The following is a 25,998-nucleotide window of genomic DNA, read 5'->3' on the forward strand; positions in this document are numbered from 1 at the left end:
TTTTTTTCAGCTTGATGTCAAAGTGTCTCTCTGTTTCTTTTCTGAATCTTAGTGTAGATTGTCTTACCTTAGGAGGTAACTTGCCCACAGAGGCTCTTTGTCAGTGCTGGCCACTGATGGATGTTGGGTTTGGCCTGGATGGTCTGCTGTCTAATAAAACTTCTTTCTAGAGAAGATGAGAAGCAGAACACATTCTGCCAGTACCTGGGGATTTGAGGTGACTAGGTTGTAGTTTTCTGTTTGTGACACCATAAGCTACGTTGGACAACAAAGACGAGCTCTGTCTTGTTTCACTGGCAAATTCAACAGGTTATTCACTGAAATCTCATCCTCATCAGAAAATGCTACTGATACTTCTATTTCTTTTTCTCTTTCAGTTTGTTGCTCACCCCAACTGCCAGCAGCAATTGCTCACCATGTGGTATGAAAACCTCTCAGGCTTACGGCAGCAATCTATAGCTGTGAAGTTCTTGGCTGTCTTCGGGGTCTCTATTGGCCTGCCCTTCCTTGCCATAGCCTACTGGATCGCTCCCTGCAGCAAGGTACAAACTCATGAAGTTTTTTATGGTCATTTTTATCCAAGGCCTGGAATGAAGTCACAGGCTTTTCTGTAATGTTGTTGAGAAGTGATTCATGCTTTCCTCTAAGATTGCCCCAGAGGATAGCAAGCTTGAGGTGTTGCTTGATATACACAAACGGAGTTACTAGGCATGATTTGAGATTCATCTTTACAAGCAAAAAAGGAAGGGAGGCAGAAGAGGGTGAGACAGTGGGTGACAAGAAAATAATAGGAACAGGAAATGGATTGGAAATAACAACATGGGAGTGGGGTGAAGAAAGAAGGATGAGCAAAATGGGAAATAGCCAAAGTTATTAGTTAACTTTAGTTAACTTTTAGTTAACTCTGATGTTTAAACTCTCATTCATTTTAGGTAGATTTTGTTGCAGGTCTCTCCCTTCTTCAGGGCTCCTTTCTTCCTTTTCCTTCTTCTTTTTGATCTTGTATTTTTAGTCAGTGGAGCATTATTATTGCACATGTGCCTGAAACTCTGGCAAACCCCAGCTTAGTGCTGCAGAGAAGACTAGACTTAATCATACAATCTTTATGGTTTTGAGGGAAAAGATTATGAAACTTGGAAAAAGGCCATGTACCTGAATACGGCTGTGTTGTGTCTCACAGCCTCAGATAGAGCAGGAGAGTTTTTACGAGACCTAGAGGTCAAAGGACCAGAGCCAACCATTAGCTTAGGTAAATGCTTGAATCCTCTGTGGTATGAAATCTATAGTGAGGTTTCCATCCTGAAAGAGTCTGCTCAATCAAGGGGAAATAAATAGGTGTGTGGCTGAGTGATAAATAGCTTTTTCACTACTCTTGCCACAGAAGAAAAGGGTGGCAGGGGAGGAGATCATTTCACATTCAGCAATAGCCAGCAACATCATCCATTACATGGTAGAGATCTTCAGCAAGAGGCTTCTTAGAGGTACTTAAATTTGATAAAAATGACCCCTGGCACTGGTAACATATTCAGTCTTGAAAGCATCTTCTCCCGCTTCCTTTAAAAGCCAGTGAGGAATCCTTTCTAAATTTGTCAAGTCCAGGAAATTATAGATCCATGGATGGGTATTAAGGAAAGACTATAATTTGAAAATATTTATGTTAGTGCAATCAGACAAACCATTTGAAAACAGTCTTCCAGATCATCTGAGATAATAAAACATGTTTAATGCTTGATGTTCTCCAAAATACCTTTGAGAAAAGTACTTTCTCTTGGAGCAATTGAGAATGTAACTTCATTTTCTCAAGGTTCACATCAACACAAAAACCCAGAGCTTTTATGAATCCTGGACAGGACTCTGGAGTTCCACACAGAGGAGTCCATGTGAAAACTGGGCTGTGTTGCAGGTGGTTTTGCTTAGGTCATAGTGGGAATTCGTGTGTGGAATTACCACATTGACTGTGTTATGTCAGACTGCAGCCTAGCAGGAATTTATGAAGCTGTTTAACTTCCTTGACCTCTGTTGAATGTATGGGGAGTTGGCACATCAGCAAACAGCAATATTTGTGGGGTATTCTCAGATTTACAGAGGTTGCATTTGAATATAGCCCTAGGTGGGGAGAACAATTAGATGAGAAATAAGTGGAGAAACTAACTGAGAAGCCCCAAAATAAAGGGGAAGAAAACTGAGACAAAAAAAATCAAAATAAAGCTGTTTTAAAGCAGAAATTAGAAATTATTGAGAAAATTATTTGGTTTTAATTTAATTAAAAAAAATGAGGGAAGGCGACTTGGCTTTTCATGGACTGTGATTTCATTACCCTAAAGCTTTCATGCATTCTCATTTTTCAGTGTCCCTTTCTTTCCATCCCACTTTAGTCTGTGAAAAACCACATATAACCTTCTATCACAAAGTCAAATGGAAAGTTATTTCAGACAGGAATTGTCTTTTAATGCATGAGTTTGCATTGATCAGAACAATGTAGTCTTGATTTTTGATTGGGGCCTGTGACAGAAATAACTGAATCATGAATGCATTTTTCCTCCATAAATTGGTACCTCACCCAAAATCATCATTATTAGGTTCAAGGGCTGAGGGCTGATGCATGTATCCTCTCATAGTGTTACTGCAGACAATTTTACACAGGCAGCAGGATGGTGATGTTAACAGAAGACTTGTGTGTGATGCTCTGAGCAGCCCGGGTTTGTTCTGGTCAATTTTACAAGTGTTTTGTTTGGGTTTAAGTCACAGAAACAATCTTGATGCTACACAACTGGCTAATGAAGTAATTTTACTGTAGTAATAATCAGCTAAGATATTTAACTTAAATCAAATCAGGCCTTACCTAAAAGACACACGGGTGTCCAGGCATGAATTGGGGACTCATTTCTGGGCAAAGACAGTGGGAAAAATTAAGGAAATCTCTGTAATGTGGAATACTGCTTATAGGAGTTGTTCTGGCCAATAGTATTATGTATCACATTCTTAAGATGTGTTGGTCAAATTTTGCAGTTTCACAAAGGGTAATAGAGTAATTCATATCTCAAAATAATTCCATCATTTAGCCTTTGTTTCCTAACAATCAAGCTCTGTGGGGTTAGAATGTACCATACCAAATACCATCATTGAAAATTTAGTAAATATTATAACTAGTGTTTACAACTGAATGCTTAATCAGTTGCACAGAGCCATCTTTATTAAACGCAGTTTTAGTGTCAGTCGTTCATTCACCTCTTGATGCACAAACTGTCGATAAGACCCATGGAGTGTAAGTCCATCCTATTCTGAAATATCTCTGTTGACTCATCCATCTCATGGAGGCTGTGAGTCTGAAATGAAATATTGGTGCCCAAAATTATTTTGTCAGTGATCAAAAGAGAAGATACGAGATAGAATGGAAGAACTGCATAGTCTGCTGCCCAAAAATATAATGACAGGAGCAAGCAGGACTGTTTGGACTGTCTGCAGAACTCCTAAAAGTAATTTCTTTCTTCTCTGGGAGGCTGAAGTGCACATTCAAATGCTGCATCACTAACAGAGATCATTTATACCCAGCTCTCATCACCTGGGTTGTTCTCTGGCTTTCGTGTAGCCATGCTGGGGATTTATGGACCATAGCTCCCACTGGGACAGAGCCGGCATCATTTAAGCACTGGAACTTTGATGGTTCAATCCACCTAAAGCTGCACCTGTACCTTTTTACTCTGGGTATATTCCTTCCTATTAAAGCTACATACAATTTCTACAACAATATTTTTCATGCTTTCTACCGTGAGCATTGTACTGAAAATAGTAGTTTATATTTCTAAATTCATTTGTTCCTATCTCTTACAGTTGAGATTAATCTGCATTTAGAAACTTTCACTATCACATTTTATATATTTTCCTTTTGACATGTCTGTATGCTTCATTAAGTTCCTATAATACAGATAAGATACTAAGTCATGAAATGAGCTATTGTCTTAAGAATAAACCTTTGTGTTCACACTCTATCAAGGTTTCTGTTTTAACAGGGACAGTCAGGCACTTCCCTGTAATCCTGGTTTGATGAAACACAATATTTTGATTTGAAAAAGTAATTGAGAAATTGATACATCCAAGTAGTTACACATGTTGAGTTTAACTGTACCATGTTGCTTGAAAAAATATATCTTATTTTCATAAAGCATTAGGGTGATTGGAGGAACTGAGGCTTTATTTAATTTTTACAGAATGTTCTTGTCAACACTTTCACCTCCTGTAGCTCTTAGCTAAAAATCAAATTTCTGAGAAGATATGAAAAGTATCAGCTCAAGAAGGTTTTCCACAGTAATAAAAAGGATAAAATACTGATGTAACACTGACTAAATGCAGATTTTTGTTAAATCAGTGGAGAGTTAAGTGAAATTACCCACAGAATTTATTTGGTTCTGTAATGCATGGGATTATTTCTCTGATAACCAAGGCTGTGCTACTTTAATCTCAGATCTCTTTTAATTTCTGTAGACAGGAGAAAAGGTCTAATTATTTGGAGAGAATTCATGGTTCAATAAAAAGTACTTTTTCTCTTTTAGTGAATTCAGGTTAGAAATTAGTCTTGTACAGACTGCAAATGCACTTTCTTAAAACTTTGTTGTTAAGGTCCCATATGGCAATAGTTTTTGTTATAATTTGCTCTTGCTCTTTGAGCTCCCTTAGGTCAAATGAGGAAAATATCTGAGATTATTCCTGTATGGGATATTGTTCAAACATATTCCATCGCCCCATCAGCTCTGTACTGGAAATATAAGTTCTGCTACAAAATGTAAATCTACCCAACACCAGCCATAAAAAGCTGTTGAGAACTAACACTACACCAAGGTTTGCAGCAAAGGAGTGAACCAGCATCCCAAGTGTTGGGATTGATTCACTCCTTTGTTAGACCTAAAGACCCCTGCTTTTAAAATATTTTCTGCCCTGCAATAACCAGAGTCCTGGGCTCTGAACAAAGCTGCTATTGGAGATAAGCAAGAAAACAGAAGATTTCCTTTTTCAGTCCCTTTTCATAATTCTTATGAAGCTTTATGATCAAGTAGGTTGATATTAAGACAATTTTGAGGATACCTTGTCATCAAGGTAAGTTAATCAGTGAGTAACATGCTGCAAAAAAAACCAAAATACCAATTACCTGTAATTACAGGAAGGGCACATGCGGGATGCTCTTTCATTGCTATCTGCTGTATCCAATGCAAGTGGCATTGGTCCTTGCACTCCTAAAAATACTTCTACTCTGAGACCTTTCTGTACTAATGTTTTCTTAAATCACAGAAAATGTAAAAGGAAAATAGTGTTATTTTAACTAATTAACAAACAGAGATATCAAGAAGAATGGAACAAATATTAGCTCTAGTGAAGAGACCTGCTGCTCTGATTCTTGGCTTAATGTATTGAAATAAATCCTTGTGTTCTAGGGAGTGAATCTCCAGCTTTTGTAGTAATTTTGAGAGAAGACTATCATACTAAAGCACATTAAAGGCATTACTAAAGAAACTTTAAGCAGGCTGTTTCCTACACAGCGTTAATGAACCAAGAATGCAACATTAATAAAATATTCTAATATATAATGATGGTGTAAGGAAGAGAAGTAAGCCCATCTTCAGGATTTATATTGACACACATGAGTACATTCATAAAACACATACACACACAAACATGTCTCTTATATAAATGTCCTGTCTCTTCATTTTCCACTTACCATATGGCCAGAACAAGTAGATATTATATGTGGCTAGAAAGGAGAAATATAAGATACTGTCATGCATAGAAAATTATCCAAAGGGCATAATTTGAACTGTAAAGCATAATGTCTAGTAAATAGCAAAAAACAACTTGAACAAATCCAAGCCCCATTTATTTCATGATCTAGAATTCTTTTCTGAATCCTTTTCACCTTGGCAAATGGTTCAAACTTTTATAGGAAAAAAACATCCAGGAGATGAATGAGGGGAAAAATTCTTACTTCTCATGTATGTTCTGTTGCAGTTGGGACGGACCCTTCGAAGTCCTTTCATGAAGTTTGTGGCACATGCAGTTTCTTTCACAATCTTCCTTGGACTGCTAGTAGTGAATGCTTCAGATCGGTTTGAAGGAGTAAAAAATCTCCCCAACGAGACCATCACGGATCATCCAAAACAAATATTTCGAGTCAAAACAACTCAGTTCTCATGGACAGAATTGCTGATCATGAAGTGGGTATTGGGTAAGCAAAAACAAATTGTCTACAAGTCCTCCAGGGAAATTCAACATGACTAGGAATAGTATGACAGGCCGTTACAAGACAAATTAAAAAACAAACAAACACAATAAATCCCAAATGAGGCACAAACAAAACCCACCATGAAGCCAAATCAGAAGTTGATGGAAGTAGTTTGATTAATACAGGATCAAAGAAGACTTTGATCTTTGTCACTGCTTTTGAAAATATGGAATAATGCTTAGCACATTCTCACTTTCCTGATTTTCCACTTTCCATGGTGAATGCTATAGACTTTGTTTGTTTGCCTCTGTTTAATCATTGCATCTTAAAGAAGCAAATATAATCATAGAAACTTATAGCTTCACTAGAGGACATTGCTCCATCTAATGTAAACAGAAAGAAGTGTGTCCCTTGGGATATGGGTGACCTGTATTATTATCCTGCCATGAGATCCTATTGTAATTCACTGAAACTCAGTTTCTTCAGATGCCAAAAGACTATATTGTTATTTGCTTTTTTGTAACGCATTCTAAGATCTAGTGATGAAAACTGCTAGATAAATACAAATTGGATTCTATTAAATTTATAGTATGAATTTATACTGGTGAGAGGATAGCACAGCAATCAAATCTTTTAAAAGGAATGAAGCTATCCAACAATTATAAAGTAGGGATTCATGTGGATGAACACTTCAAGTTGAAAAGTATATTACATGTACAAGAGCTTTAGGCAAATTCAGATGTATTATTTTTCTTATAGGCACAATTTATTCCTGTCAGGTCAGCTACCTTGAACCACTAATCTCAACAAGCTCAGAAGGATTTAATGGGAAATGGAGCTTATCAATTCTTCAGAATCTTTGTCTACCTCTTCTGTATCTATTTTTACTCACCACCATGATTTTGATTCTTTTCTTGCAGCGAATAATTTCACTGTTCCATAAGAACGGATGGCATTAAACCACCCTGAAAATAGAACAGGGCTGCTCTATCTGATGACTTCCTGGCCACCATTTCTTTGTTCCCTGTCCTCTTAATAATCAGGATCCCATACAGGATATTAGGCTAGAAAATACTGAATAAATGCCAGACTGGATAGAGTAAGTCTGTAAGATATATTTTTAAAATTATATTAAAGCAGTTGGACAAGATTATTAGATTTTAGACTAGGTATTATTTTCTTATAGGCAGTAGGTATCTGTCTGCCCGGTGAGTTCCTGAGAGATGAAGAAAACACTCCATTTAAAGCGAAGGTTTTAACTTTTCTGGGAGAAGAAAGGTGATTCATTATACAGACTTCTGAATATAATGAGATTTTCTAATGACTGCCTACATCAGCACTGACAATCTTCTCTGGCCATTTTACCTGTCTGCCTACATAAAGCTTCGCACAATGTTTTGGCAATGCTAAGGTGAAAGTTTGGTGCGTGTGGCCTGCAGGCAACTGGCAATTTCCTGAGCCCTATATGTGACCCTGAACTTTAAAGACTCTAACGGGACTAAGGGTGGTGGTCTGCTCAGCCTTTTGGTGCAAAAATCTTATAAGTATTATAAATATGTATACATAAGTAGAAACATAATTACATAAAAGTAAATGCTATAGACAAATATCACAGGTAAAGTTGCTAAGACATGCTTCTCCAAAGAGGTAAATGTAAGTAGACAGTAAGTGTGTGTTGAAGGATAATAAATCTAGCTCTCGTGTACTAAATATACATAGCTATATTTAATCCTACTTGGCAATACCTGCAGTTGCTGTCTTCAGACTCAACAGTGTAGGTGTGCTACCTACATTTCTATTCGTAGTACAATCAAAAAGTGTTATTCTATTTATTCTCAGCTTGTAAACCCATTCCTTCTCTTTCTGTTCTTTCTCCTTTCTCCTTCATACCATGGCAGTAATGATGGATGCTGATGACACATTACTTGTTCCAACCATAGCACATCATTTTTGAGAAATTAGTTTACAGGTCCTTGATCTTAGTTCTTTTTTTGGGGGAGAAAATTGGCTGTCTGAGTTATCTGGCTGTCAACCATAAAATTATGACGCATATTCAGAATAGCATTATTTGAGGATAATGTGCTCCATTAGCATAGCATAGTGAAGCAATGAGTGAGCACAACCTGTAATAGCACTCTCTGCAATTAATCTTGCTGGAGATATGAAAATTGACCCACCTTTATATGTTTTTATGAGAAAACTACTAGCAGGAGAATTTCAGACTGGAATTGTGCAAAAAAACACCTTTGTCATCTCCTGCTCTCAACTGTTTGTAATGCATGCAGGTAATGGAGTTAACCAAGCAGAGGTAATGACCTTCATCCAGGCAAGCACTTCATTCTGCTCCAAGAATCCATATCAGATGCTTTATTCTCCACTGGTCTGCACCTCTGGAAAGGCTGTAGACCATCTCTGTATCAGCCAGGTAGAGCTGATAGCCCATTTAACAACCCCATGAACAGCCAGATAAATGTTAGCATTTTAGGTGGGAGAATGACTCTTTGTTATGAATGAGCATCCAAGGCCTGCAGATGATAAATCTGTCAGCAGAGAGAAATACTGCAATGCTCTGAAAGGAAAACTTGCCCCTTTCACGTGGGGCGTGGTGATTTTGGCTCATGCATCTCTGGCTCATTGTATGCCTTGGGTACCTCTCTCCCAGCAGCAGGGTCTTCCCACCTCTTGCCTTCAAATGGGGAAGGCTGGGATTCTCCTGATGAGCAATATGGACAGAATTGTGCACTGGAAGCAAGGAGGTTTCATTTAGAAAGACAAAATCCCCACTGAAAAAGCAGATGAGGTAGCAGTTAAGCCCTGGGTAGACGCAATCTGAGCACAACCCTCATTCTTAATCCAACAGTCTTTGGTGGATCAAGAAAGGTTCAAAGGCAGATCTGCGGCATCAGGTGCTCATGATTTATGTACCATGCCAGTGGATATTAAAATCTGACAAACTGTTCCTTTTTGTGCACAGGTGGTGAACAGCACTTCTTGCACACTTCCATTTTTCTTCCAGATGGGCTGTGTCTGTAGTTTGATTCTCCTTCCCCTGCTGAAACCAGAAATGCCCATCAGGGTGACATTTCTAATGATCCTTGCTGTGAGAGAACAGGCACAAGAGACCTGCAGAAGCTTGAGAGTAGAAACTGCTCATGTCCCACCTCTCTGTGTGTCAAACTCAGGAAAACAATCTCTCTCAGACCTGTCGGGGGCCTCAGAAACACTATAATGAAATGCGGTCACATCCTGGCAAATCTGCTTTGCCTATTTCTCTTCCCTTATTTCTGTTCTTACACCTCATCTTATGTCCCATCCCCTGAATTTAGCTGCTTTTTTTCTTCTCAGGATTTTTACCTAAGGAGAAGCTTTGAATTACTCCCTCACAATGTATATACAATTACTCAACAGTACTGTCCAAATAACTACTCTGACTTTTCTTCTTGTCCTGAATAGACATTTTTCCATATGTATGGATAAAAAATGATTGCCACACAGTTGGCACAAAGAATGATGTAAATTATAGGCCAACAGTGTGATACTTTCACAGAGCTATTCTAATTTTAGTCAGTCTACTCAGTTTTAGACACTCCTTACTTCATTAATCTGTGACTTAGGTATATTAAGTGACCAAGATTAGAAATAAATTTGGATAGGACAGTTAATATTTAAACCAGAAAAGACATTTCTGGGTGTCAGTGAACAAGTACTCTGGTCGGCAGTGTTACCACGCATGTGATATTTCTTGAAGTGCTTTAGTACCTTCATATGACACACACGCACAAGGCGTACAGCTAATGTCTCCTATCTATCACTTCTGGGATACCTTTTTTTTTAGCTAGAAATGTTTCTTTAATATTTCATCCTCTCTCTGGGACAGTTCCTGAGAAACTAATTCTTCTACTTTCTGCCTTAGACAATTTATTATTAAATCTCAGTCATGGTGAATGACGGCTTGGGATGATGTTCCTGCTTTTACTCCGCCAAGCACCCAAAGTCAAGGAGAAAAGCTGGGAGTGCTGAGCACTCAGCAGACTTCAGGCTCCCTCCCAAGTCAGATCTAAATGGGGCAGAACCTATGTCAGGGTACAGCTTCAAGGACCTTCCTGAAGATTCCAGGGATGTGGAGGTCACAGGCCAGCGGTGCCTCAGTCGCCAGTGGTATCGATAACTTAGCTTTCCTTTTTCTATCAAATCCTTCCCAGTGCACAAGGACTGGCAGCAGCAGCTCCTCATTCCTCCAGCCTCTGGCTAAATTCACACTGGCTTGTTTCCTTCCCTGTAACCCAGCCTTTGACTGCACCTCTTGGGATACCATGAGCTTTCAGGAATATCTGGAGCAGCTGTGCAAATGCATTTACATGTCACACCAAGAGAGCTTCCAGCAAAGAGGATGAAGAAGTCACAGAAAGGACAAGGTTGTAGGAGGCCACAAGGAAATCAGCAAACACTGCTCCAATTTTATTAACTGTGAAGGTTGCTGCTGCTATGGAAACAGGATTGGGTAAAGCAGGAAATATTCATCAGTGGGTTAAATATTCCAATATTTTAGCTATTCAGAAGCAAGATTTTGGCCCTGGAGCCCTGCTGTGATTGAAAGTTGAGCAAGTTGGTGAATCTGACTTGTGCTCTTCACTCCAGTTTGCCTGTTGAATTCACCTGTCCTCCCCAGCACTCCCCAGTAGAACATGGATGTAAAAACATTTGAATTTGATGGGCATGGCATTTAGGTTTATCTGTAAGTCTGTTGTCAGAAAGATCCTAAATTCAGACTAAACTCAGGGTTTTCAAAGTGGTAAATCAGACCTTAATGTGTGGAAATTCGTTATTACTTAATGTAAGGGCAGAACTGTCTTACCTTTTCTCTGATCATACTATATTTACTCATGGGTCAGATTTTCTCTTGCAGACATCTGCTTCTGTTCTCAAAATGGACCGACACACTGGTTTAGGGAAGGAGGAAAACATAAGTAAAGCAGGTGATATCATTTTCAGTGGCACAGTTTAGCAAAGAGATTTTGAGGACAAGGGAGGAAATCTATATATTTTCCAAACAGATCAGCAGTAACATTTTCTAATGGCTTCAGTATTTCTGAACCATGCTTTCTCTGACATCACCAGAAATCTACTTTATCCTTGATTCATGTAGTGAAATTTTGGAATTTCTACCTCCTATGCACTGAAGGACACATAAGCTTCAAGTTTTTAATATTTTTTTAAGATGACATGAAACATCTTCAAGAAATTCAGCTTAGTTGAAGATTCATTTGCTTTAGTCTTAGAATCTACTATAGGTCAGGGAAAGGGTCCATCTGATTATAAAAACACCTTCTGTGTTTGACGGTGAAACATGCTCTGGCCTTTCTGCAGGCATGATATGGTCAGAGTGTAAGGAGATCTGGGAAGAGGGGCCACGCGAATATGTGTTACATCTCTGGAACCTGCTGGACTTTGGGATGCTGTCCATCTTCGTGGCATCGTTCACCGCCAGGTTCATGGCTTTTCTCAAAGCGACTGAAGCACAACAGTACGTAGATCAGTACGTTCAAGATGATGACCTCAATAATGTCACCCTTCCCCCTGAAGTTGCTTACTTTACTTATGGTAAGATGCTTTTTGCTTTCTAATGCTTCCTGTTCTTCTAAGCTAATGTGTGGCATGCCGAAAGCAGCTTGCTTTTTGTGATATTAATTAAGGGTTTTTTTCTAATTAAACTAACGTATTCTTCTCAGATATACCCATTCCAGCCATCTTCCTAAACAGTCAGAAAGGAATTAAGATCTGAGGCTCACTCAGTCTCTGATCTTGTGCTAAGGCTACATTCAGGTCAATCACATCCTGACAAAATAGCTTGAGCAACAAATAATCAGGAGCTAGCAGTGACCAGAATATAATTTAAATTACAGGTGAATGCAGCTATGTGAATATAGGATCATGAGCTGCATTTGTAACTGGTGGTGTGTTCTGCACGTCTATTGCATCCAACACCTGTATAATGGGAATACAAACAGCAATTACACACATAAGCTGCTGCTCCTCCACAAGGAAAACCTTTATTTGTCATTTCTAAATGATAACATTTCAAAATGCAAGCAGTAGCATAGCCTTGACAACATTATTTTTGATGGCTGAAATGGTTTTTCTTTGATATTCACAAATTAATAGGGTTTTGCACCCCAGTATGGGGACTGGATTCATTGCATATCTCTTCAAACTTTAGATGTAACCCTGAGCAAAATCCATGGGGATCACATGCCCTGACCCCACACCAGGATGCACAACCACAGGCTCACTGGTGGGTCCATAAGTTGGTCACACCGGCTCAGCCTCTTGTTTGGTGTGTTCCCTCTGAAAGGGATGGGAAGACCTTCCCATCCCTGCCCAGGCAAGCAAGAGGCTGCTGAGATGAATTTGTGGTTTTCATCTCTGGTTTGCTGCTGACCCATTTAAAGCGAGTTCATGATACAAAGGGGTAAAGGGTCCAGAACAGAATGTCACAACCAGATCCTGTGAATTCCTTCATCTGCTGCTTTTCCTTTGGTTGAGATTACTGCAAATAATATCTAAGTTTACTGCTGTGTCCTTAAAGATGTCATGTTTTAGCTTCGAGTCACAATATTTTGACCAAGAAGCTCAGTTGATGCTCTGACACTTATAAGCTATATTAATATAAATGTTCAAATTTTCAGTATATTAGATAAATGAGGCATATCTAATATCAACAAGAAGCTTTTTTAAAGTAAAAAATATTAGACTGACTAGACTGCAATAATTAGTCTTAATTTAAAGATAACATTAATATGATACACTTGATTTTTTTATCTGCTTTATCAAAAAAAATCCTAACTTTCTTGTCTAATGGTAAGGATAGAGATCTCAGTCTCTTTAATGCTTCCTTTCCAAATATTGACACGGTGTCATATATCCAAATCTATAGCCAAACTCCACTGCCTTGTAGTTTTTATTCTTCGTCTCGAGGATTTCAGATGGAAAAGGCACAGCACAGTTGATGTTCAACTAGGAAACAGAACATGTCAAATTTGTTTAAAGCCATGCTATTTATTTGCAGGGTGACTTTGGTAAATCCCAGTGTCTTGTTCTTTTCTCATCTTTGCCATGTGAAAAATACAACTAGTTCTTTTCACCCCTATTCGTACAGTATGCTGACAACTTCCATGACGAGTTGTTCCAAACACTCTTTTTCCTTTAACTCCTGGCCAAATCCAAGATTCAGTCTCAAAAACGGGTCATTTATCATCATAACTTCCATCTAACACTTTTCATTACTAATACCTAATGTACATGTATTGTTTTAGCCAGGAACAAGTGGCTTCCCTCGGATCCTCAGATCATTTCAGAAGGACTGTATGCAATAGCTGTGGTACTCAGCTTCTCCCGCATTGCTTACATTCTTCCAGCCAACGAAAGCTTCGGCCCCCTGCAGATCTCTTTGGGGAGGACTGTGAAGGATATCTTCAAGTTCATGGTCATCTTCATCATGGTGTTCCTGGCCTTCATGATTGGAATGTTCAACCTTTACTCTTACTACCTTGGTGCAAAATACAACCCCGCGTTTACAACGTAAGTACCTAAGCTAAAGTGGCTGCTCTTGCAGGGCTCTATCCATTCTGCTTCATCACTGCTGCAAGTTCTGCTCAGATAGTTTCCACTCCAGCTGTGTGGGGAAGCAACATCCAGATTTTGTCAGGGAAACTTGTACCACAGGCTCCAGCCCTGGCAGACAGCCCAAGGACTGAGCATAGGAAGGTAAAAATGGTTATTTCTGGAAATGAAAATGACAGATCAGGAAAATGTTTTGTGAGATGTTGAGTTTAATGAGTCAAGAGAAGCAGTGGAGGAGTGGTTAGACCTAAGATTATTGTTCTTAAAACTGCAAGCCAAAATGTATGTAAGAGAAAAGAGGATTTTGTTTATGTGAGGTCTGTTTTAGGATACCACCCAAGCAGAGCTGTGATTATAAGGTGCACATCTGCAAAGCCAGCTGCTAGTCATGATGCAAAACAAACCAGGATATCTTGGCTGTGTATCTTAAATCCTGGCTAGGAACTTTTCAGTAGAGGCCATGTGAAATCTGCACAGGGCATCATGCTAGGTGACTGACCAGGCAGATCAGTGGTTCTGCTTGGGTCAGGCTTACCCACCAGAGCCCCTATGGAGGGTGGCCATGCTGGATGTCCTGCCTTCCCCTTGACAAGGATGTTGGGAAAAGAAAGAGGTTGGCAAATGCTTCTGGAAAGAGGTTCAGACTGAGACTACTTTTGAAAAAGGAAAGTCTACAACCCTGTGGAGGTAGCACCTTGGTTCTCTTGGAGCACAGGAACCCAAGCCCCAACCCTGTGGGGAACAAGTGGGGTCCTGAAGAAGCTTTCATAGGAGGGGACATCTTAGTGCCCTGCTGTGTCTGAGGGACATGTCCCATGTAGCCGCAGGAAAGCCCCTTCCCTTACAATGCGATGTGGCACCAGCATAGCATCCTGGCAGTCAGGTTTGTGTCTCACAAAATCACCACGACTTACCTTAGGGACACAGTGGGGACTTTTGTTCCCATACACCCATCTGTGAGGGAAAAGGAAAGCCTGGCAGAATGTTTTCCCCTTGCTGTGATCTGACTTCCAGGCAGACACACTTGTAATGTCTGAGCCCACAGCATTTGCCAGATGCAGAGCAGAGAGCAGCTGGCATTTCATGTGTCATTTCTTTGATGTGTCACGAGGTGAGCTGGGGGCTTAGCTCTCAGCTCCTCTAGGAGAAATGACCTTTTCAGCATCATTTTTGTCCTGCGAGTAGCTGTTTCCTTCCAAATGCACAGGAGACGGTTTTACCACACCAGCCTCTTGTGAGACATGTATCTTGTAACATAATGTTTATTTTCTCTAATTGAGGGAAATATGCCTTCTAGACCTCTCCTCTAACCTCGGGATGTATTTTAATGGAAGGATTTATGAGGCCAGATGCAATTACATTTATCTGTGCTTGGTAGCAAGGCAGAAGAAATTGAGTGTGTGAGATGTAAGTTGTTTCTTATTTGAAGAGAAGGAGATGCCCTTGAAGCATAAGACAATGAGAAGTTGAGTCAATACCCTCCTGATTGCCTGGTGGCACAGTAACCCTCAGTTATGGTATCCCCCAGACATATAGCTAGAGCATATCACTGACAAATTCCAATCTCTGATGCAGTGCCATGTGGTAACTCTCTCATTAGTGCTCATTATCTAAGTGGATCTTCCAGTATTTACTATCTTTTGATGGAAATAATGAGCAAGCATTGATTAAATGCTCACTGGAGTAAATATTGCCTAAATGCCAAAGGGATGTCTAGACTGAGGAGAGCCTTGTCAAAATCTTTCTCCTAAACTTCAGCCTGGTGACTACTTATCCCACAGAGACTTCATGTTGCTATGAAGTAAATTTTCCACGAGCATAAGTTTTCCTTTTAAGAATTCAAAAGAGATTTAAAATAGACTTACTTTCTTCTGATTATTTAAACACACAGGAATATCAAATGATGATCTGTGAAAATTAGCCCTTTCATCAAATGAAACAAAGAGAATAGATTAACATTCATCCCCAAAACCCTTCTCAGATGTCTCATTCAACAAGCTCGACACCCCAAGGTACACAGTTTCAAACAATTTTAATAAGCTAATGACAAGGTTATATTGGCAGATGGACAGCTACCAATTCTAGCAGCGTTTCCTTCTTTAGTTTTTGTGTGCTGCCTGTGGGCCTTGCTGAAGGTGATGGGCTCCTGTTGCCCTTAACTTATTCATGAAAAGAAGAAGATTTAAGTATTAGAGCTAAGTAACTGAGCTGTTGTGAAAATTCAGTGGAGCAAAGAATAGCACCTACTTTGGTGTCCTCATAACCATTCTGTGACTTAAATGACTTCACTGAAAGCATTTCCTTCTAATGAGGATGGGTCAAATTTTACAGAAAACGAATTTTATATTCAGAATTGTGACTATTTGACTATGGGACCTGATTCTCACAGATCATTTGGCTGGTCAGGACAGAAAAAATACCCACTGGATTTGTGCACTGTTTGGTTGTGGCCAGGTTCAAAGGGCTCACTGGATAGTCCCAGTGAGAAACCTCACAGTCAAAGACCTAGTCACTGACATAACTTTGAATTACACGTTTAAGAAAACCATGGCTTCCTGGGATAGTACGTAGGCAGAAAAAGGAGTGTACATTTGTCCACATAACAGTGGGAGGGAACTGCTTGCTTAATTGTAATGATAATAATGAGTGAATGTTTGGTGTAACTTGCCTTTCACCTTCCCTTGCTATCATACTTTTGAAATCCTGCACTCTATTTTGCTTGTGTTGCCATCTACAGAGCAAGCAAGTAGCACCCCAGTGGCCTCTGAAGCAAGTTAGCACGCAAAGTTTCTGTCGTTTCTTTCATTTTAATGTTCTGGATGCAAATGAAATAAAAAAGCAGTGAACTTCACATGACACTGTTAAATACAGAAATAATTTAGCTAACCATGGTAGCTTTCAAAGTTTTTTTTTTTAAGTTCTTGAATGCTGAAAAGTAGATCATTTTCAGGACTGCTGCAACCGACCTCAGCTATGTTTATCTGTTTATTGTATGCTGTGTACAGAACGCAGCTCTTGAAACAGCCTGTAATTAAGAACATGCTATGCAAACAAAATCAAAATGGAGGCAAGACTGATTGCGTTCATCTTGCTTTCCGCATCACAAATCAGGCTGCAGGCTACAACGTGAGGTTTGCTGTCTCCCTCTCCCCAAAGGGAAATGTGACTCACTGTTTAGTGCCAGTGTTGCTTCAAGGTTTGAAGGCGTTTTTCTTCCCATTTTGCTTTGCCAAAATGTGATATTCTTGTAGATTATATTGACTGCACTGCTTTTTTGGCAGTGTTAAGCCTCAACCAATCAATTTAAGGAAACAACGCAGTCTGAAAGGATGCCTTAAGCTTTCTTAAAGAGGAGGACACAAGACTGACATGAAATCATAGCCTCGCCATGATCTTTTTTTGAGGAAGAACACACTGTTTACAAAAGCGAGAAAAATCTGCAATGACATGATTGCCCCTGGTCTGTTTTCTTCCTTGATGCAAAATCTTCATTTAACTTTCACAGGACTGTATCTATTGAAACAAACAAACCAACTCTCTGCTCTCTTCCCACTGCAACAGTCAGTTTTTCCACAGTGGAGAAAGAGAGCTCAGTGTAATCATCTCCACTAGGAGCATTGGTCAATCTGCCACTGCCAGATCCTCCTGCTGCCAGGGGCTGTCAGTCTAGGCAGGACTCCTGACTTTCTTCATTCCTTCATTTGTCTGCCTTTGAGAAGGATAAAACACCCGCTGACCTCGCAGGAAGGGGGTAAATTGCTTAGCTGGCAATGATGAGACACATCAGCATCTTGGAATCTCTGAAAGCTTGGCTGCAAACACCTTTGTTTTGTGTTTTAGTGAGTTGTTCTCAAAAAAAAAAGAAAAGACAACTGATGTTCCCTGTGACCTGTGCCAAATCTCGTACAGTTTGGCAGTAATCGAAATGGGAAAGAGAAAGAACAGTTCAGTGTTTTTGGAGGGTAGATCTAGACCAGTAGGTCTCCTTAAAAGTTTCCTCTGTGAGAAGGAGACCTGTGTCTGCCTGGAGGCATTGCTAAGCACAGTTTTGAGGTGCTAGAGGTCAGGTCCATCTCTCATACCACCCTCCCAGTCCCACCAGCACAGCAACTGGTCCCTCACCTGAGGCTGGGAATAAGGACTATGGACATTTTTGCTGGAGCACAGTGCCCTGTTCCTCGCCTGTCTCCTCTGCAGTGCTTGGGGAAGTCAGGGCCACTTGCAGTCCTTAATTAACTTTTTAAGGAGAATCTGTCACCACTGCAGATCAAAGGTTAATGCTTAAGCTGTGGAAAAGAAGCAGAGTTGACATGTTGTATTAAAATCTGCTGGCAGGGTGGAAAACTAAGGGAACCTTTCCAAATTAAAGAAGGAAGGTTAATAGCAGGGTGCAGCTGGGATCAAGGCTGGGGGATTACTGTTTGTATTAGTTTGATAAGTGACTTAGGTGGTTAGTTTCAAAACCAGAGACCTTTAGTGTTATATGTGATCTTTAACTAGAAAGCACAACCTTGAACAGAATAAGCACATGACTCAGGGTTAATCCTCACCAGTCAATTCAGTTATACTGACTGAGACTGATACCTAAATATTTACCTCAGTCTTACAACTACTTGTAAACGGAATATGGACTACCGTAAGTTATGATGGGAGATAAATACCAGTTTGCTGTGGCAGAAAGGAATTGCCCAGTCCTCTGTAACAGCCTTTCAAAGGGTTGAAATTAGTTTCTCTTGCTTTTATGCATGGTGTTATTGACACTGGAGTTGATATAAAGCTTATCATTCCCTTAGGATATGTTGCAGTTTGTTTTTATAAACAGATTTAGCAGGATTAGGATGCCACCCTTGTAAAAACCATTTCATCAAAATAGTTTGTAAACGGCATTTTTTTCTTAGAAGGCAGGGGGAGAGAGAGGTAATTAACTGTAAGAGTGCTAAGGATTGTTCAGTGAAGGCACAATTGCTCTTAAATTAAAAATTAAGCAAATTGCTTCCAAAAGGTAGGTAGGTTGGCTGGTTGGTTCCTTCCTTCAGCTGTTCCACTTCTGCCTGTTATGGCTTTGACTACTCTGCATCAGACTCTCCCTTTGACCTGTCGGTCCAGTCGCATCCTTTCCAGCCCCACTTCTCTTTGCCATTGGCTTAGTGCCCTCTTTTTTCCTATCTTTCAAACCTTTTGTAGTCCTCTGGTTCCTTTTATTTTCAATCATTCCATTAAAAAGTCTTTCTGCAACAACTTCTGCCACTCTTAAATTCAAACTTTTGCTGCAAATCCTGGGGTGTCTGACTTGTTTGCAGTCCCAGAACAGAATGGGAGGAAAAATCAGACTATGGACTTGACTAAATCTGCACTGTGTGCTCTTTTTATATTAATGCCACAAATCAGAACCTTTCAGTTACTTCTCCTGGGTAAAAAGTAATGCTTTTCTTCAGCTCTGGAAACAACATATAAGATCAAACTAAGTTCCTTCTTCCCTTTCCCTGATAACCTCTATCAGTCCTTTCTGAATGAGAAAAGGCTGAGTGAGTACAAATAAAAAGCCCTACATAAAAAGTTTCAAACTGCACGTTGCCCGTGGAGAAATCCTGACCAGGGACACAAAATCCCAGTGACAAATAATACAACAAATGGAGCAAATAAGGGGACACTGTAACTTTATAGTATTAATCAGAAATCATATTTCTTTATCAAATCAGGAAATATGTTTGGGCACATCCCTGGGTGATGGATAATGGCTTACAAAGCCTGTGCCAAGGCACCATGTTTAGTTTGGTGGATTGTCACTTTTATTATTAGCATTTGACCTGGCTAACCTGATGTCAACTCTATAAAGTGATTGTTTGCTTTATTTTTAGGGTAGAAGAAAGTTTTAAAACCTTATTCTGGTCAATATTTGGCTTATCTGAAGTGATATCTGTGGTGCTGAAGTATGATCACAAATTCATTGAGAATATTGGATATGTACTCTATGGAGTATATAATGTGACTATGGTGGTGGTGCTGCTTAATATGCTAATAGCCATGATCAACAACTCCTATCAGGAAATTGAGGTAAGATAAGAAATTAGATTACAAACTCAGTGTACTTAATCATCACTGATAAAGAAAATGTTAAAAAAATAAGGAAGCTGTAATTTATTCCATATGCAAGATGAGTGCTGTTGAAACACAGATCTTACACTGAGTAAGACTTAAGGCTGTGTCTGTCCCCAAATTGCAATTTAGTTAATAATTAAAATGAATCATTTCTAGAACAACTTCAACTTCCTTGTTTTTAATGACCATCTGTGAGTAAATCAAATTTTCTTTACATATATTTAATGACAGTAGTTTGTGATATTTTTACTCCTTGTCTTGGTTATGATGATTTATTCATGTGTGTTACCTTAGCTGTGTTGTTTGCTTATAACAGACCAAGTAATATTTCATCTGGCTTTTTGCCCTGTTCTCTACTGGTTAAACATTCAAGCCAATCTAGGTCTGAAACTCATGTATTCATATTCAAAAATTCCTTATTTTCCAACTACCACGTATATAACCTTGCTATATGTCTTTTTGAGGAGTGTCTAGGTCTGCAAAACATGATTGCATGAACATTCACAAAAGCAACTTTTAAAGGATATGAACACAGCCCTCAAGGGCTATGAATAGGTTTGTGCAAAAAAAGCATTTGCAGCATTTACCCAACCTTGTTCAGTAGTATTGCTATTAATATTGTCAGACTGGATTTCCTAATGTTTTGGACATAAACAACTCTCTTCCAATGTAAATAAAAACAGAAAAAAACCACAAATATTTGGATAACGTTAGGGCTGAGTCATCTCTTCTGATTTGTTAAATGTCAAGTTTCTGTAAGTGGGTTTGTATTAATTATTTGTTCTAATCTCCCCTCAGAACCTGGTACTGCAAAAGGCCAGAACCAAAAATGTTTTCTCACTGTAATGTCTGATTAATCCATGTACTGTAGTGCAAATATAGCTCTATTGTGTGTGTGCTGTAACTAAATGTCAGAGAGACCTTACATGTGTTCTCTGCCCCAGCAGCTTTCCTGCATGCAGAAGGCAGAGTCATTGCCCCAAAAGTTAAGATCAAGCATCTTCCTGAATCCTCTTCTACTGAAACAAGGTTTACTTCTGAAGGGGTCTCAGCCTCATGCTGCCTTTTCTAGTTATTGTAGGAGGTGGAAATGCTCTTGAAAGTTTCCAAAGAAAAACCTCTAAAAATACTTGAATAGGTGGCCTATATTACAATAACTTTCTAGTTTAAACTTTGTGATGATCATTTTCCTGGAAAAACGCTTTATCATCCTTCCTGATGGCATAGAAATTTCCAAAACTACTTGTAACTATCAGCAAATTAAACAAGTGTGAGCAATTTGGCTCAGATCCTTCTACTTGAGGACTAGGAAAAAACTAGTAAATCCCATACTAATTAATTCGTTTCAATCCTCAGCAGTAGGGAGATTAAAGACAGTCATCCTACTGAGTGAAGAGAAAGTCCAGGCTTCTGTGAGGTACAACCCCAATGAGAAGACCAAATGGCAGAAGTGAATGCTGCTCCATTGGCGGAGACACGTTGCTGTAACTGCAACAGAATTAAGCTCTGTTGTGTTATGCCAGTTTTTGACTGGGTTTCAGAGGTAGGGGGTAATCAGAGGTTATTAATTTCAGCAGAACACAGATGTACATGAGTACAGGGTGTTGGCAGAGCCACGCTTCTGTTGATGCTGCTGGCCTCTATATAAACTGCTATGAAACAGCTGCAGAGCAGCTATGGTTCACCCTGGCTTTTGCCTGATAAATGGTCCTGATAAACGGCCCTGACCATCCTTCTGTAAAAATTCTAAGCATATCCATAAAGTGTGTGCTAACCTTACCCTTGTACTTGGAAGTGATCCTTGCCCACCTTGATAGTTCAGAAAGGAGATTCACAGGCACTGAGTGGTGGATTTCTCTCCACCCTCATCAGTGGCAGGAGGTGAATAGTAAGAGAGTTAAGGTGTGTTGACCTAGAGATATGTGACAGTGAATGCAAACAGGAATTCAGCTAATGACAGAAGAAATCAGTGACCTGGCCTCTTCTATGGGGGGTTCCTGGCCAATGCAGTGCAAACAGGTAGCTGGCAGTTAGATAGCATTGCAGTTAATCAGAGACAGTCTTTGTTGTTGTCACGCACATAACAATTTATTCTGCTTTCCATTACTCTGTACGTGTACCCACACAAGCACTTGGTTTTTACTGAAAGACAACACCTTTGCCATCCCAGGAAACATAAAATAGTCTAGTATTTGGAGGACTTATATTCTCCATTATATTCATTGCTTTTTTCAATTTTTTCTTATTTTAAGATCACTACAGAGAAGCCTACAAATACGTGTTATGTGCAGAGGTCTTGGTTTTGCAAACAGAAATCTGATTCTAATTAAATCCTACCTGTATATTTGTCTTTATCATTGCTAAATTCCTTCCTATTCATTATGTATTTGGGTGTTGTATTTTTATCTTTCTTCCCTTCCCAAGGAGGATGCGGATGTGGAATGGAAGTTTGCACGAGCCAAGCTCTGGCTATCCTACTTTGACGAAGGAAGGACTTTACCTGCTCCTTTTAATCTAGTGCCAAGCCCTAAATCATTTTATTATCTCATACTGAGAATAAAAATGTGCCTCATAAAACTCTGCAAATCTAAGGCCAAAAACTGTGAGAATGATCTGGAGATGGGGATGCTGAATTCCAAACAACGGGTATGTTGTATCTTCACTTTTCAACTTCTTTGTAGAAAGGATTCATGCCAAGGACTTTCTGGAGGGTGCTGCATGATACACAGGTAGATCAGAGACATGACAGCCTCTTGTTTAGCCTCATTGGTGTGTATTAGTTGTATTACATTGCACCTAGAGGGTCCTCCCAGACCTGAGACCTCATTATATTAGGCACTGTCTGGACAGAAGGGCAAAAGCAATTTTATAAAAGCAGGCAATCTTATAAGGGAGTTTCCCAAGGCCAAATAAGCAAGGCCAAAGAGCAGGGGAAGAAGCAGAGGCACAAATAGGATCCCAGCTTGTCTGGCTCCTTATCTACCCAGCACGCCTTTATGCCTCATCAAAACGTCCGCTTTCCTTTAAGTGATTCCCAAATTAATTTTACTGTCATTACAACACTTACTGCCACTCCAGGTTTGGGAACAAGTTTCTAAGCAGAGCTTAATAACACCTCCTGAATACCTAAAGGTATAATTAACAGCCTCTCTACTTACATCTGCCTAGTGATGTGTAGCCACCAATGGGTACATCCCGCCTCAGCCGCTGTCCTTTCGGTCATTTGAAATAGAAATTCACTTTGGAAATACTGACTGCACAGCATCACACTTTCCTCAGTACAGTGAGCGTCTGCATGGCAAAGCAGGAGAAATGCAATAATATGGTTAGTGCCAAACCCTTCCAACAGAAGTAACTTTGCTCCCCTTGGGAAAATGCCAGAGAAATTAGAGAAAACGATGTTGCCTATGGAAATTATTATCTGTAACACAGTGCAGAGCATCACTGGGATGAAGTGTTCTTAGGACATAAACTTGTAACAACCACAATCCCACTCATGTGGCAAATCCACCTGCTTTACCTTGGAGAAGAAAACACCCAAAACATTCACAGGAACTCAACCAAAGCTACTCAGCTTCTGTCAACAAATGCAGTGAAGTCAAAGATGCAAGGATTCAGCTTTGCTTAAAAGATTCCTGGCCTTTATTTAATTTTCTCAGCTCAGGCTGGTTTTGAAACAAGAGAACAACACCGGGAACCCATTCCTAGGGGAAAATAAAAGCCCTCTAAAATGTGTTGTCTCTTACTACTTACAGTCACTACATGTGAGAGACTGGTACGGCTCCTTGGCAGGCTGACCAGCTTTTCTAGGGCACGTGCTCTTCCCTCAGCCTGCTCTCAGACACATCCATCCAGGCTTTAAAACCACAGCTGGACAGGAGAGGGAAGAACTGGGTGACACTGCGACTCTCCAGCTGAGATATGGGCAGCCAACCCCCACTTTTAGGCTTGCAAAAGAAAAGAGTTGTAATACGAGAGACCGAGGAGAAGGAAAGGAAGGTTGGAGTAGGCTTTGCAGAGTTTGCCTTTGTAAAGCACAGCCTGCTTCGAGGCTTTGTCTGGATGTCTTGGTTCTCCTTGAAGGAGCAAACAGCTGAGCAATACAACTCATGGTGATTCATCTGGCTCCAGGCGAAGCCCATGGCTTTGGAAGAGATCATGCTCCCATGAATTTAAGAGAACTGCTCAGGTCTGATGTTCATTCAGTCTCTGCTGGCATCTAAATGAAAGGGAGAAGTATGTCTGTGGACTCTTCTCCATGTTATCAAATAATTTAACTACCCAACATAGTAAGCATTGCCAAGATAAACAAGCATTTGGAGGAATTTTAGTCTATAAATTCATTTAACACTGCTATTGATTACTCTTTCCCCAAGCCACATGAGTGAAAGTGTCTGGATTACCCTTTTCCATGAAACTCATGCAATATTCATAGTTTCCATGGCTTTAACATAAACAATTAAGAGTATCAATCATTTCTTGCTTACCTGTTGATTTTACTTACAGATCATCCTCAAACTGTCTCTGTAAGACCATGGCACACCTGATGTGTAAAAAAGAAACTTAAAAAAATACATTATTATTTGAGACTTTAAAAGCAATCATTATCAGCATCCTGATTAAAAAAAATATAATAATAATAAAAAATAAATCAACTATTTCTCAGCATCTTTTGTCCAGCCAGGGAAGAAAATCCCTTAATCAGGGCCTTCTCTGTAATACACTTGCATAGAGGTGCAGAAGTCTATGATATTAATTGGCTTCTCTGGTTCTATTATATGAATTAATTCCTTTCAGTAAGTGATTTTTTTTTGTTAGAATTTGGACCAACATTTCAGACGTAGATAACAGAGTCAAGGAAACTTCTTACAAATATTGTGTGTAGTCTCCAGAAAATTCTCCTTGGAAGCTTCTAGAGTAATAAATAGGAGATGTGAAGTCCTCTGATTTAAAAAGAAAAAAAAAAAAAGAAAAAAAAAAATAGTCTTCTGTTTTTTAAAAGTACATATTTTGTTGAGCTAAAAACGTAGAAAATGGTACTGATATTTTAAAAGGACCAGTGAAAATCAATTGTTTCAGAATTTGTTTTTGTACCACATTGATTTGTTCTCTCTAAACGTAACTATTTGTTTTTCTTCTTTTCTTAAACTGTGTTCTAAATTGATAATCATCAATTTAACACCTTCTTGTCTAACATTTGTGTGAGAATAGCATTTTTTCTAGATAATTTAGAATCCATTTTTTTCCAGTAATTTGGGGTTTTTGTTACCTTTTCCCATCTTTCAGAAGTTTACTTTTTAGGTCTAAATGTGCTGGCTTTTATTCTGTTCATACAGCAAACCATTTCCTACTGTTTTTATAAAGCTCTGCTTAGTTTGGGCTGTCTGGGTATGAGAAGCTATCATTGATTTAACTATATCATGGTGTTTTATAATTTCAGAAAGTTCGTTTTCACTCTAGCACTCGAAATACAGAAAATTTTTCTGTGAAGAATGCTTATAACAAGCCCACAAGATATCAGGTAATCACAGCACGAAAGCAAGAGCCAGGGGTCATGTTTGCCTCTTCCAGTCGATGCCATCCTGGGACTTGCCAGGCTGGGGTTTGGCATGGGACTGGCCTGGGACACTTCACCAAGACAAACGCAGCCTATCACTCATGGTGTTAGCATTTGTCATGCTAATTAATTCCACTCTAGGATTTTTAATATAATACAAGAAACATCATTCAAGCTTTAATTCTCCAGTGTTTCATTGACAGCGCTTCATTTGTCATGACACAGCATCATCTCTCCAGCCTTTGCATTAACATCTGCATGTGCTTTCTCTGGCAGTGACTTGTCCTACTGAGCAAACCCTGCAATGTGGTGTGGTTCAAAAATACCTGTGGCTGCAGCAGTGGCATGGGATCCCCCCGCCATCATGACAACACAGACAGCTGTCTCAGCTGGAGTGTTTGTGCCAGAAGATGTATTATTTATTGTGCAAATATATGCAGTAGGGTCACACAATAAGCAAAATGTGCCCCACAGGACTGTTAACATATTTTTTAACATAAAAGAAATCTAA

At 39.5% G+C, this 25,998-nt stretch overlaps 1 protein-coding gene across 3 annotated transcripts in view; it reads left to right on the forward strand.

Annotated features, from left to right (window-relative positions):
• The window catches only part of TRPC7 (transient receptor potential cation channel subfamily C member 7), a 76,389-nt gene that overhangs the window by 43,738 nt on the left and 6,653 nt on the right, over nt 1-25,998 (forward strand). For all 3 annotated transcript variants that reach the window (XM_065029942.1, XM_065029941.1, XM_065029940.1), the window contains exons 4-10: nt 378-542; nt 5,998-6,214; nt 11,579-11,812; nt 13,525-13,789; nt 19,690-19,885; nt 22,355-22,576; nt 25,371-25,451. In XM_065029942.1, the coding sequence (XP_064886014.1) occupies nt 378-542; nt 5,998-6,214; nt 11,579-11,812; nt 13,525-13,789; nt 19,690-19,885; nt 22,355-22,576; nt 25,371-25,451 (1,380 nt within the window). The remainder of the gene's footprint in view (nt 1-377; nt 543-5,997; nt 6,215-11,578; nt 11,813-13,524; nt 13,790-19,689; nt 19,886-22,354; nt 22,577-25,370; nt 25,452-25,998) is intronic.

This window comes from Columba livia, chromosome 14, assembly GCF_036013475.1.
Source record: "Columba livia isolate bColLiv1 breed racing homer chromosome 14, bColLiv1.pat.W.v2, whole genome shotgun sequence".
In the NCBI taxonomy this organism is placed as follows: domain Eukaryota; kingdom Metazoa; phylum Chordata; class Aves; order Columbiformes; family Columbidae; genus Columba; species Columba livia.